The 13,800-nt window shown below is 36.6% G+C and overlaps 1 protein-coding gene across 3 annotated transcripts in view; it reads left to right on the forward strand.

Moving 5' to 3' along the window:
- Positions 1 to 13,800, forward strand: part of greb1l (GREB1 like retinoic acid receptor coactivator) — a 211,799-nt gene that overhangs the window by 178,523 nt on the left and 19,476 nt on the right. For all 3 annotated transcript variants that reach the window (XM_039754721.1, XM_039754722.1, XM_039754723.1), the window contains 4 exons: positions 5,013 to 5,168; positions 6,359 to 6,498; positions 11,982 to 12,143; positions 12,670 to 12,874. In XM_039754721.1, the coding sequence (XP_039610655.1) occupies positions 5,013 to 5,168; positions 6,359 to 6,498; positions 11,982 to 12,143; positions 12,670 to 12,874 (663 nt within the window). The remainder of the gene's footprint in view (positions 1 to 5,012; positions 5,169 to 6,358; positions 6,499 to 11,981; positions 12,144 to 12,669; positions 12,875 to 13,800) is intronic.

The raw sequence follows: 13,800 nt of genomic DNA on the forward strand, positions 1-13,800 counted from the left end.
TAACTGGTATGCTCTAGGTTGACCTCCAAACCTAAAATATTTGCATATATTACTAATTTAATGCATATTATTAAATTTACAACACTAGCTAGCCAGTGAGACAGAGATTGGTCTACAATCTACAACTTTGAGGTTTCTGCCTCTAATCTTTAAACAAAGCAAATGTGATCCTGCTTAACAGAACTGTTTATTCCCAAGTATGACACATCCAAACCATGTAGATGAAGACACTAAAAACTGCTGAGTATTAAATAATGCTGTTGGCTGTAACATGTTTTTTTGCTGTGCTAGAAGTACCTCTTTTATGGGATTGACATGTTTTCCATAACCTTTTCATTATTTTTACAATGTTGTGGTTTTCTGTTGAATCAGCTCACCAAGACATTCCTAATATTCCCAGTTTCTGAATGTAATAATAATTCTGCATCCCTTTTTTCAAAATTTTTTTTTCATATTTAGTCAGCAGTTAGCAGCAATAAATAAAGTAAAAATTACCTGGGATTTTCTGTGAAAGTTAGTTGACAGAGGCATCTCATTCCTGTTCTGTTACCTTTTGCCACGATCTGCTTTCAAAATATAATTGCATTCTTGCTTTATTTTAACATCTTTTGATATTTCTTTTCTGTTTAGTGTTTTGTTATTCTTGTAATTGATTTCTGGTATTATTTCTTTGGAATTCTAGTGTTTTAAGTGTTCTAAGAATATTTTACATCTTCCTGCTACACTGTTTTGTTTCTCGTAGATACCACCATGTTGTGCAGTACCGTTGTAGTGTTACTGTGGTACATGCACTTCCTAGTATCAGATTGGATAATAAACCTCTCCTTGTTGATGTGTGTTTGAGTAATTCATTATCTGGTTTTCTTGGTTTTGGTGAAAGTTAGGCTGAGCTTTTGGTTAAAAAATCTAGGCTTGATTCTCATTAACTTTTCATCATCTTCTCTCAAAACTTTTCTTACCTTTTTCTGCATAGGCGATAACATTTGTGATACTTATATTTTCCTCAAGGCTGAGCAGGGCTCACCAAATTTCCCTGTCTTCAACAGTACCATCCATATGCCCCATAAGGCCATATTCGACAGATTGTCTTCACAATGAGTCATCGTAATAAGTCCGGTGCTATTCCCCTTTGCCTTTATCCAGTGGGTTGGAGGACTGTGTTGAAAATATTGATATGGCAATGTATTGTAAATAAACCCGTGGCAATGTGTGAATTGATGCAGTCATTGCTGTATTGCTATTTATGAAATTACTTTTTATGTAGAGCATGCACATATGAGAAAACAATACTATGTTCAAATATGAGTGTGATATTCACAATTTCCAGCAGGTGGCAAACCTATGTAGCACCTTGGTTTACTTCAAAAGTGTTAGCCGTCTTTCACATTTTTCAGAATAAATACAGGGCTATTCAAAATGAAAGAGCAAATTTGAAAAATTTATGTCAAAGAAACTGTTATGTGCAGAATGTGTTTCTGTCTTATACAGTTTGTTTGAAATACATTTTTGAAATCTGCTCTTTCATTTTGAATAGCCCTGTACTTCATACTACAGCAATAGCAGCACTGTAAATGAAAAACTAACAATAATCCAAACACGAGCTAATGACCAATGTTCGGACAAGATGGAATAACTCTTTTGACATGAATGAGGAGTACTTTGAAAATAACAATGCCAAAGACATTTTAAAAGAAATGAAACTACTAAGGAGTATGACAGGTGTAATTTTCGGAAAACACTAGTACCTTGTCATTTGTAGCACCTTTATTTTCTCGGCTCATTCAGAGTATTCAAGTTAACTCAAGTGATTAAACCATCACCAAAGAAACCAAGTTTCTTTCTTGTGAGGATTTGAAAAATAGATATGTGGATGGCAAAAAGTTGCTTTCTATTGCCTTGGCATTTGGCCCACATTTTAAGTCATATTTTTAACCTGCTCGTGGCTGTTTTTTAAAGGGTCTTATTCTGCTCTTACATAGGTCGAATTTCAATTCTGCTCATTTCTGGTCACAGCACAACCAGAAGAGAACTATTCCGCTGTTCGTTTGCCAAATTCAATATCATGAGAAACAAATGAATAAAAGATGATTTTTCTAGCAAACTAATATGCAGATGAAACCCTGAAAATGAATGTGTTTTGCAGTAATATATTTAGTGTTGACTGCTTTAATTACTGTAGTGCACACACAAGGTATGTGCATTTATAAAAAATCCATCCATCTTAAAAAAATTAGAGGCCCATGCAGTGTAAACAAGGTGCAAGATACTACGTTCACCTTGACAGTGAAAGATGTTTTCTAAGAAAACTTTAACTAAGAAAAAAGTATGCAAAAAGACTGTACTTTTTTCACCAATACCACTTAGACTGCTGATTTTTAATGAGCCATCTACAAAAACAAACATGCAATTTGCCTTATACATGTACTGTACAGTATATATTGTCTGCTACTACTGGCAGCTATCAGAAAATAAGAACAGCTAAAAAACAAACAAATGAAAATGAATGGAATTATTTTTGTAATGTATGGAAAAATCATCAGTGTAATTTTTTCTTTTGCAAAGCAATTTTTAAAAACAATGGCATTGACTGCCATATGTTCAATTCTGTAACATAATACTTAATGAGTACAGTTTGCCTCTTGATGGTAAAGAGCCACTAACTTCCTGAATACTTAATAAATTTGATTATTAGGTGCAAAGCAACAAGTCCTATGTATCCCAGGGATAAGTGTGGTGGCAGAAAGGGTGCTTTTCACAGCTGGTGACATTATCTTGGCACAATAGAGTTTCTCTGACACCAGAACATACAGGTCAGAAGTTGTTCCTTCCAAAAACAAACTCAAAAAAATCTATAACCCTAGATGGAAGAACTTGCATTTAAAATGCAGTAAAATGTATCATTCATGTGTTAAATCAGACATGCTATACAGTGTCTTAAGATAATAAATTGTATCATATTTAATCACAATGAATATTGTATCGTGAAAGTGCTGTCAGTTTCCAGTCCTATTTGGTTATACACAGTAGTGGCAGTAGTAATAGTATTGTTACTTTGTGTGGGAGCCTGGGGGAATATTCACCAGATGCCCAGACCACATCAATTTGTATCTCTTATGCTGCAAGAAGCAATGGCTCTAAATCTGAGAAGAAATTTTCAATTATTACCATTTTATTGAAAGATATAATTAAGGAATTTTGAATGAAAGCCAAGCTGCATATTCCACAACCAGAGTGTTTGAGAAACAATTGAACACAATGTACTTGAATCTCTGTTTAGAATGTATAACTATTGTTAAGTGGGGTATGCTTGAGACTCACTATATTTTGAGTGAGGATGAAGTGGGAAATAAAAACATATTGTAGTATATTCTATATGAAACACAAATCAACCACACTCAGTTTATTGACTTTACTCAATTAATTGACTTTGTTCTGGAAATCCTAAAGTGACATCTTTTCATTAAAGCTACAATAGAGTTTTCAAAAAGAGTGCTTCTGACCAAAATCAGTTGTTTACCTGCAAAAGTATCAGTAGTAGTAGTAGTAATAGTAGTAATAGCAATAATATTAGTATTGCCAAGTATGAGACATGTATGTGATGTATTACACTGGGCAACAATTTTTCTCACATGGTTTGATTTCTGAAAATGTTCTGCTGATAGACATTTGCAAGCTGAATATGAATAGAATTTTAAATTGACTGTAGCTCTAGAATTTGGAGAAACATTAAATTAGCTTTTATTGAATTCAGCATGTTTAATCGCATAATGATGCTGACACATTGTTAGTGACATGAGTTCAACTGAAATAGAAATTTACGGTGGGCTGACGCCCTGCCCGGGGTTTGTTTCCTGCTTTGTGCCCTGTGTTGGCTGGGATTGGCTCCAGCAGACCCCCAAGACCCTGTAGCTAGGATATAGCGGGTTGAATAATAGATGGATGGATGAAATAGAAATGTTTTGCTGAAGATTTTCGTCTGAACTTGGCATTTGATGCTTCATATCTGAGTATCCAATTATAGCCAACCAGCATTAATGGATTCCACTTGCCTTTATACCGCTTTACCCTCATTGTAATGTCCTATTGAAACCTTTCGCCATGTTCGTCATTAAATACAACAAGATTAATAGGGAAAAAGTCCAAGTATGAATGCAGAAAATCTTAGATGGTGTGTTCCACTTCATAGTTTTGTATGCTTGAAGCATGTTACCAATCAGCTGGATGTAGTGGCTGCTCTGTAGTTGCCAAGGAAATTCTCAACAAAATCCTTGAATACCTTCCTTGTGATTTCCTCCATCCCCACTGGCAGGCCATCAAACCACTTGTCATTTATGATGTTTTTGACTTGTGGACCAACAAAAATGGCTTCCTTCTTGATATCAGTTATTGATAGAGACATCTGTCCTTCACCTTCCTCATTCATCGTTTTCATGAAATTTTTCATCTGGCCAAGTTGTATACACAGGAGGTGAAAATATCCTGTTGAGTCAACAAGTGGTTTACGTACCAACTGAAAACAAATGCTTATGGAGCAGCCTGTAATGGGACAGTTTAGTGTAGCTGTCCAATTTGCAAATGAAATAACAGAACTTTGTATATCTGAGCTACATTCCTAGTAGCAGTACCACTACTTTTAGATCACCACAGTTGTAGATCTAGTTGTACTTGTGGTCCAGTTGTCCTGCTGTATATGTGTATTTATAATATGAGATGAAATCACAGAAATAGGTGATTGAAATAAAAAGGTACATTATAGAAAATTTTGAAGGTGATTTTTGTTATCAGCACATCAGAATCCATAAGATACACCCAAAAGTGTATTGGAAACAAATGTTTGTTGTCCATTGTTATTAATTTAGGCTCTTATACTGGCTATATAACATTTCCGCTATATACTATACTTACTTGTGCTTACATCTGGGCATTGTTTTTTTCAATTGTAATATAAGTACTTTAAAAAGTTGAAAACTCGCTGTATTAAACAAAAATGAATTAATTTAAAATGTTTGCAGAATTTAGAGATGACCCTGAGGTGATTCATCCATCAGACAATCAATGGCCAGATATTGAAATAATCACGAAGATGCCCTTTGACATGCACCCTCACGATGCTCAGTTTCGTGATACCAGTTCTATATACACAGAAAAGCTGTCCAGTACTTCTGAAGGTCAGTACATTCATTTTATAGCCAATTCTATTTTACTATTGGTATTTTTTCTCATTAGATTTTTGTGTATACTGCCACTCCAACCTGGTTTCTAACATAATACTGGGCATTAAAATGTGTGACTTTATACCACTGTACCAAAAATAAGGCATCAGTTATCCTTATGACAGTGCATAACCATTTTCCTGAAGTTAATCTATTTCTTGCCTAGGACTAATGTGTTTTTCATATGGCAGAGTCAACTTAAAATTGGAGGGTGAACTCTATTGTTTGAATATGTGTTGAGCTATCTTTAAGTGAAAACTTATGTGTGAAACCTTCCTTACGTGTTGCATACCTTTTTTACACTCATAATTAATTATTTTAAATGTATTTTAAGTGAGTAATAAGAAGCTTTGTAACATTGAATATTAGTAATGACAGTGGAAATTTAAAGCCAGGACTAAGAAATATATAATTATAGTACAAAAAAAGCTGTGCCATTAAATCACATTCATTTATCCAGGTTTTAATAATTTATGTTTAAATAATCATTTTGTATTCTTTACCACAAACATTTTCTGACAAGTATTGTGAGGAAAGTAATCTGTGCCATTTTGAGGAAATTTTCAAAGTATGTACATTTTGCATGAATATATTTAAAAGACAGTCACAGCATGTAGAATTTGTTTTGTACTACTACAGTAGGTGCCAGCTGAAATGACTGCTTGATGAAAGCACTTTACTAGATATTGTCAAATATATTTAAATGTGTATTTTAATACTGTACATAAAAGCATGTAAATTAAAGCTCTGTAAAGACTTTGGCTGAGTGTAGTATTGACCATGTACAATTTTATTTTTAGATTCCAAATATCTCAAATATGAGTCTCATAAAGTCCTGACAAACCAGTTTACAAGATCATTTAAAGACATAGGCCCTAGCAAGGATACACCGGTGTTTGACAGCACTCTGTGGCTATTCTACGTTCACATGCATACCGTACACACCTCTGAACTGATTTCAGATAGCTTGTCATAGCTCTGCTTAGTTTTGGAAATTTAAATTGGTATGCACTTTTAAAACACTGGCTTTATAACTATCTGCATGACATGATCTTCATCTGAAAAATATAAGAGTAAATGGAAATATTTTTTCTATGTACTGTATACAATGCATATGATGTACTGTATTTCTTATTATTCTGCAGTTAACAAGGAGAAAAAAAAACAAGATGCTCCTGTGAAGAGGGAAACTGTATCCATAATGTTGACAAAATATGCTGCTTACAGTAGCTTTCACCACTGTGAACAATGTCAGAATTATACAGAAGTCAGTCTAGGTGCACAGGTCAGTAACAAATTGCTTTCCTTAATAATATGTGACCTGAGTGTCTACATTTAGCTCAAGAAAATTTTTTTGCTTGTGTGTGTTATCTAGAAGCATTGTCCTTTGCAGTGGAATAAAAAGTCTTCTGTCAAGGATAATAATTCTCTACTGAAGTGACCAGATTTTTTATGAAATAGGAATTGCTTTTATCTTCACTTCAGTACAAGAAGATCATTAAACCTGGTCAATAATTGTGTGTGTAAACAGAAATGCAATTATTCTGTCTTGTTTATTGTAAACAAACACTACATTCGATTTATTATGATCTATTACGTGCAAAAGGGTACTGTACCTCAGAGCTGAATACTAGTAGAGCTCAATGGCAAATTCTAAATTAGCTGCATGAGCTGAAAAATTCAAGTTTTATGAATTAGGCTATGTAATAACCCAAATATCTGTTTTGTCCAAAATTCACACTTTTAAAAACAAAAATACCTAAAAATCTACTTCAAGAATGCACTTGCTTCTGCTGAGTTACTCATACTGGCAATTTTTAATGTGTGTATTGTAAAACTACAATGAAAAACAGCTCTGTCAGGACACGCTGTTTAATGTTCTGATGAAAAATAAGAAAAGGTAGTAGTGGTATTCTGCTTTTTGTGATGCTCTTAATTGCCGGTTCTTTACTTGTATTTCTAAATTATGTTTAGGTGGGGGGTTATAAATTCACTATTGAGCTAAGATTCTGATTCTAGGTTGTTCAAACCGCTGAGAAAAGTTGATTTTAGCATGGTGTCATTATGTGTGTCTTTATGTTTGTGTGTTTACCTGTGAAAACTTGTGTAGAAATATAACTTCTGAAAAAATTGACTCAACATTTTGAAATAAATTGTATCATGTTTGCCTCATTACTTGGTCCATTCCTATTATTGTTGGTACAGTTTGGTCGGTTACAGTACTTATTTATACATCCCTCAAACACGCTTTGATTTATGTCAATTGCTGTAGAAATTGTTCAGTTTAACCAGGGTTTTTGAAGTCTGCCCAGCATAGTCATGGGACAGGGTCTATTGAATTGCAAAGGTTTTACATGAGTAGTTTTTGAGATTAATAATTTATCTAAATATACATGAATGCAGAGATGGAGGTGCACACAAGCGCTCGCATGTGTGGATGTATGAACATGCACTCACACACTCAAATTTATAAATGAAGGTAACTGACTGATTGTTTGCCATATCAGAGTACTTGCTGGATGATAAAGAGAAAGAAAAATTAAAAACACATGCACACATCCACATCTGTGAGGTTGACATACTGAGAGGCATTAAGCCACCACAGTACTATTCTAGGTATCTGTGCAGCTTGTTTACTTCATTTGAACCCATGCATTTATTTAGTTTCAAATTAAATATTGTTCACTTTCAATACAGTTGAACAGTTTCCTGTTCATTTTATTCAACATTTACAGTATTTCTGTACATTATAAATATGTTAATGTACTTCATTGTGTATTATCATATAGTACAATCAATTGTATTATGTTATGAGTGATTTCCTGCGGTATCACAAATGTGAAATTTACATGGAAGTACTAAATAGACCATTCCGTACTGATTTTTATTATATTTAAAGGTAGATATTAACTGGTATAATTTTTCATAACAGGCAGGGGGTTCTGTTACTGAATGTTTGGTATATTCCAATGTGTTACATTACAAGAAACCTCTATGTGCCTTATTCTGAACTGTCAAAAGATTTTTCCTTTAGAGAGGGCTCATAGCACTTTCTGAACATTAACTAATCAAGTGCACTTGAGTATGAATTGTATAGCTTGTATTTTACATTTTAGTAAAAACTGAACAGATTTTTCTTATTCTCTTGAATTTTTAGCAATTTAGTAATAAAAATCTCTCAAGTGCGTATTACTTGTATTTTTCCCATATTTTATTAGATTTCAAGGAAACAAGTCGGCTGTTGTTTTCACACCTTTTATAGCTATATTCCATCATGAGCATCGATATGATTAAAATGCAACTGCTTAAACTGGTGCCCTGTTTTTAAAGACAAAAGTGTGTGTGTGTGTGTATATATCCATCCATTCATTATCCAACGCGCTATATCCTAACTACAGAGTCACAGGGGTCTGCTGGAGCCAATCTTAGCCAACACAGGGTGCAAGGCAGGAAACAAACCCCAGGCAGGGCGCCAGCCTACCACAGGGAACACACACACACACACACACGATAATTTAGGATCACCAATCCACCTAACTTGCATGTCTTTGGAAACCAGAGCACCCGCAGGAAACCCATGCAGACACGGGGACAGCATGCAAACTCCACGCGGGGGGACCCGGAAAGCAAACCCAGGTCTCCTTACTGCGAAGCAGCAGCGCTACCACTGCGCCACCATGCCATCCCATGAATATATTTATATATACAGTATATGTTATATACTGTATATTGTGATAGCCCAGGGTACATACAGCCACCCTAACCCAACACAGACAGGCAGAGATACAAGTGCAGACCACAGCACAGTACAGCACTGAAGTATACGAGACGCAGTCCCTTCCTTCTCCCTGGTATCACTCTCAGTCCTTCTGCCTTTAAGCTTCCTCTTTTTCAAGCTTTGTCTACCTCCTTCTGACTCTGGCTCCCCAAGTAAAGTGAGGCGGCTCCTTTTATGTTGTTCCTGGGGCTGTTCCAAGTGGCTTGTTAGCCAGATCTGGAATCACTCCAGGTGTGGTGAAGCCCAAGGTAGGGTTCTGCAGTTCCCCCTGGTGGCCCCCATGGAACCCAACAAGGCTGTGCAAAACTCCCGGCATGCCCTACGGGAATTCTTTGTGTCACAGCCACCCAGGAGGGCTGCTGTATGGTGTCCCGGGTAATGTCTGTGGCTGTGGACCACTATATATATACAGTGGACCCTTGACTTACGAACTTAATTCGTTCGCGAGGGCTGGTTGTAACTCAAGTTGGTTGTAAGTCAAGACAATTTTTCCCATAAGAAATAATGAAAATACCCATAATGCGTTCCGAACCTCCCACTGCAACACTTACTTAACCTTTTCATAATAGAAAAGGGTTGTATAATTTGCATAATTTACCAAAACACCAATAATTTTTCCAATGTACTAACCAAAAAGTTATAAAAAGTGCCTAGTCTACCAGAAGTAGGCTAGATTAAGCTAGGAGCATGGCGGCGCACATAGTCGCAGTGGCTCAGGGCTCTCCTTTTCAGTGCACTTTTTTGTTGTCTTTGTACTTTTTTTTTTTTTGCTTGTTTGTGCACGATCGGTTCAGTGAACATCGGCTACACCCGTCAGAACCTTATAGACATCGGTGTCCAGAGCCAGACATCTGTTTCGAGTGTTTTTCATCACACTTGATGTTCATCACAACATCCCAGACAACATAGCGAGACCAGCGGGCTCTCCGTGGATTGTTGTCGGGTCTAGGAGACGACGCAGACGGAGGAGGGAAAGAAAGCAGAAGCGGGGCTGCAGATCCGGCGTTATGCTAAGGCTAAGAAAAACAACCATACGAGCCCTATACAGAACATTTTTTTTGCAACTTCTTTGATTCTTTTTGCACCATTTGTTTATTTGTGTATTTACTCGTTGTGTTCTACACATATGTCTGCACTGAAGGAGCTGCTTTTAATCTCAGTGTACATGTTTATAGTGACAATAAAAGGCATTCTATTCTATTCTAGAAACAACAATTTCATACTGCACTCACCATTTAATTTGACATCTTTGGGCTGCAGGAAGGGAGGAGGAGGAGAATGAAACGGAAGGTGGTTATTGTTTAGAAGGAGCCTCCTTATGCAAATCTTTTCTTTGTAAAATTGTCGAGATCGGTCACGAACGCCACTCTCATATTTCCGCACAATTTTCTTCTTCATTTTGATTGTGATCGTGGTTTCTCAAGTTAATAATGACAGTAGTTGAGCACTCAGTTCAAAGCTGGCCGTGTTGTGAACTGCTGTAATAATACACTCCAAAGCAAGCCGGTGCTGACTCAGCCTGATGACATCATCATGTGCCACGCCAGCCCACTAGCTAACATCCCTTAACAATCGCTTTCTTTACCTTCGTTACCTTCTCTTCCTTCCTTAGCAATTATGCGTCTTGCTTGCCATGGTCATAGTGAATTATATATATAGATAAATCACTGCACTGACTGAAATTACGTCCACAAATACATGTATCTGGGCTCTGACTGACGCTTACAAACACTCTCGGCAGTTATATGTCAAGGGTCGACTGTATATGTACATATTTTACACACATGCGTAACTATATATATATATATATATATATATGTCACGCTTGGGTCACAGATTTGCACAGAGACACAGATGGTTGTAGAAAACAGGAATTTTATTCAAAAACTGCAAACAAACATTAGTTTCTTTTTCAAAAGCTTAAACGTGCTCCATGACAAGTCAGAGATGACAGTTCCGCTAGGAGCAGAGAATGTCAGAGAGAGAGAGAGATAAAAGCAAACAATCAATTTCCAAACTGACAAGCGCGAGGCTTGTATTACACGTTATAGCGTAAGTGAGAAGGTAAGGAGCAATGTGAGGGTAGTCTGTGTTTCAGGGGTTGGGGTTTTCCGAGGGGCGTCTATATCTTCTTGGGGTGCGATCACCCTGTTTACCGTTTTGAGTAATTTGAATACTTAATGAGATTGTATCAAAATGCACTGTGCCGTTGTGACATTCTTTTGGGTTTATAAAGTTAATAAAGCTATTGAATTAATAAAGTTATTGTAATAATCATAACCTGCATGTCCTTTTCCATACGAACAGCTGAAAACTTACTTTTGCCCACCCCTATATATATATATTTATATAATATATATATTGTGGAGAATGGCCAGCTGTTTATCCCGGCCAATACCCCCAAGCCGCCAGGTGGAGCCCTCCTTTCAGCATGGAGGTCCCCAGAAGACCAGCAGGGCATCATGGACAATGGAGTTTTTATGCACAGCCCTGCTGGATGCCATGGGGGCCACTAGGGGACGCTGCAGGGAGGAGTAATGGATATTTTCCCTAGGCCCCGGAAGCACACGTGGACAAAAGGAATGGCGTGCTTCCGGGGTGAAGAAAAGAACTTGTACCTGACCCGGAAGTGATTGAGAGCCAGATGGACTGGGGATTAGGAACACTTCTGGGTCAGGAGATATAAAAAGACTGTGGGAGCTCCCAGACGGCGAGCTGAGTTGGGAGGCAGGGTGGCTAAGCGTCTGGGAGTGGAGGATTGGTTATTTGAGTATTGTTTGTTTATTTGAGAATTGTGGAGAGGAGCGTACTTTGTGCACATTATTATTATAATAAATAATAATTGGACTTTTTATCTGGTGTCTGACGTGTGGTCTGAGGGTACAAACCCTAATTTGTCACAATATATATATACATCACTTTTAAATTGCCTTGCATGACTTGCTAGATAACAGTGTAGTGAATTTAATTTGGTTGTTCTTTTTTCTCAGGTTGGTGATTCAACAATTCACTCATTCACGTTTTCATCCTCTATGCTGGGGGAAGAGGTGCAGCTTCACTTTATCATCCCCAACTCCAAGGAGCATCACTTTGTTTTTAGCCAACAAGGGAGACATCTTGAAAGTCTGAGGCTACCTTTAGTTTCAGATAAGGTAATAGTCTGGGACTCATTAATTAAAAATACTCATTACAGTTTTTTAAATTAAATTTTGGTACACAGAATATTTAGCATTGTTGCATCAGGAAAAGATGGCAAGCAAAAATTATAGTGCATCTAGGTTTATAACATTTGATTTAATAATGACAAATCTGACTTGGTGTGTGGGCAATAATTAATTTGAATTCGCTGTGTGCAATAGTAAGTAAAAACAAAATTAAACATAATCTGACAAGCAAAGCTATTGGATTCATTGGTTCTCAATAAGTTTATCTACCAAGTCCTTTTATTTTTCTCAACTCTAGCAGAATAGTTGCAAAGAATTGTTGCTTTTGTTTTTTCATTGTGTGTCCTGCAGTATTAATCATTTGTTAAGCATATTGATTTACTTGAACAAACTTCTATACCACAAAACAGATAGTGGAGGCCAGGTTTGCAATAAATAAGTTTCAACTAACAAATTGGCATCTGGTATTGGGAACAATTTTGAAAATTGTTAATCCTTGATGTTCTTTTTACAGAACTCAAATATTTTGAAGAGCCCAATTTTTACACCAACCACAGGTCGTCATGAGCATGGTCTGCTGAATATCTACCATGCTATGGAAGGTGCAGAGCACTTGCACATCTTGGTGGTAAAGGAGCATGAAATGCCTTTGTATCGAAAGTATTGGCCCAACCACATCTTGTTAGTGTTGCCTGCGGTTTTCAACAATGCTGGTGTGGGTAAGTCTGATTAAAAAGGTAGAGTTATCAAAGCAATAACAAAGATGAGAAACAATTTGGGTGAATTTTAAGGAGTGTTGATATAAGCAAGTTAAGTTTTTAACACTAGCATTCTACTCAGAGTACAGTGTTGAGCTGTGTGCCAGTTGTAGACTTGAAGGGACTTCAAACTTGAAAAATTGGCACACTTATGAAGTTAAAAAGAAGCAAAAAGATGTTAAAGCAAAGTTTTAGGCCCTGATGAACATGAAGGCAGGGGTGGAAAAATCCGTAGTCTTGATGCTTGAGTCTAACAGTTTTTAATTCTGGACAATCAAACTACAGACTACCAGATGTTTTGGAGTTTTGGTCCATGAAGGTCCAATTCTTCATGTAAAATTTTAAGTTTGGTGTTGCTTTTAAAGAAAGCTGCTTAAAGTGCACCAGACTGCCATAACATCTGCTAAAGCCTGATTTATTTTATATTTGATGCATCTGGTTACTTTCTAACTACGTGGCTGTATAGGTGTTGACGCTGTGTACTCTGATGGTGAATTTCGGGGAGAGTCTGTTTACTTGGGTCCAGAATGATAAGAGAAGGGCTGAATATAAAGCAACAGGTCATCAAAGCAAATGGAAGACATTCAAACATATTTTAAATGCACTTCATCATGCCCCTCACCCACTTACAAGAATTTTATCTCTATAATGCTTTTGGTGAATGGGCTTGCATCTACACACACACACTAGTTAGCAATATGGCAAAATTGTGCAGCCCGTCTATAAATCAAGCAAGAGCTATAGCAATAAAGCAACAGGGGCAGTGAGGACAATAATCTCAAAAGTAAATCTTGTCCTTTCGTCATTTACCATGGTATAAATCAATAATAAAGTAAACTATAAACTAGTAAAGTAATAATTAATGCATACTTTGTTTGGGGGGAGGG

The sequence above is a fragment of the Polypterus senegalus genome, chromosome 5 (genome assembly GCF_016835505.1).
Source record: "Polypterus senegalus isolate Bchr_013 chromosome 5, ASM1683550v1, whole genome shotgun sequence".
NCBI classification, from domain to species: Eukaryota; Metazoa; Chordata; class Cladistia; order Polypteriformes; family Polypteridae; genus Polypterus; species Polypterus senegalus.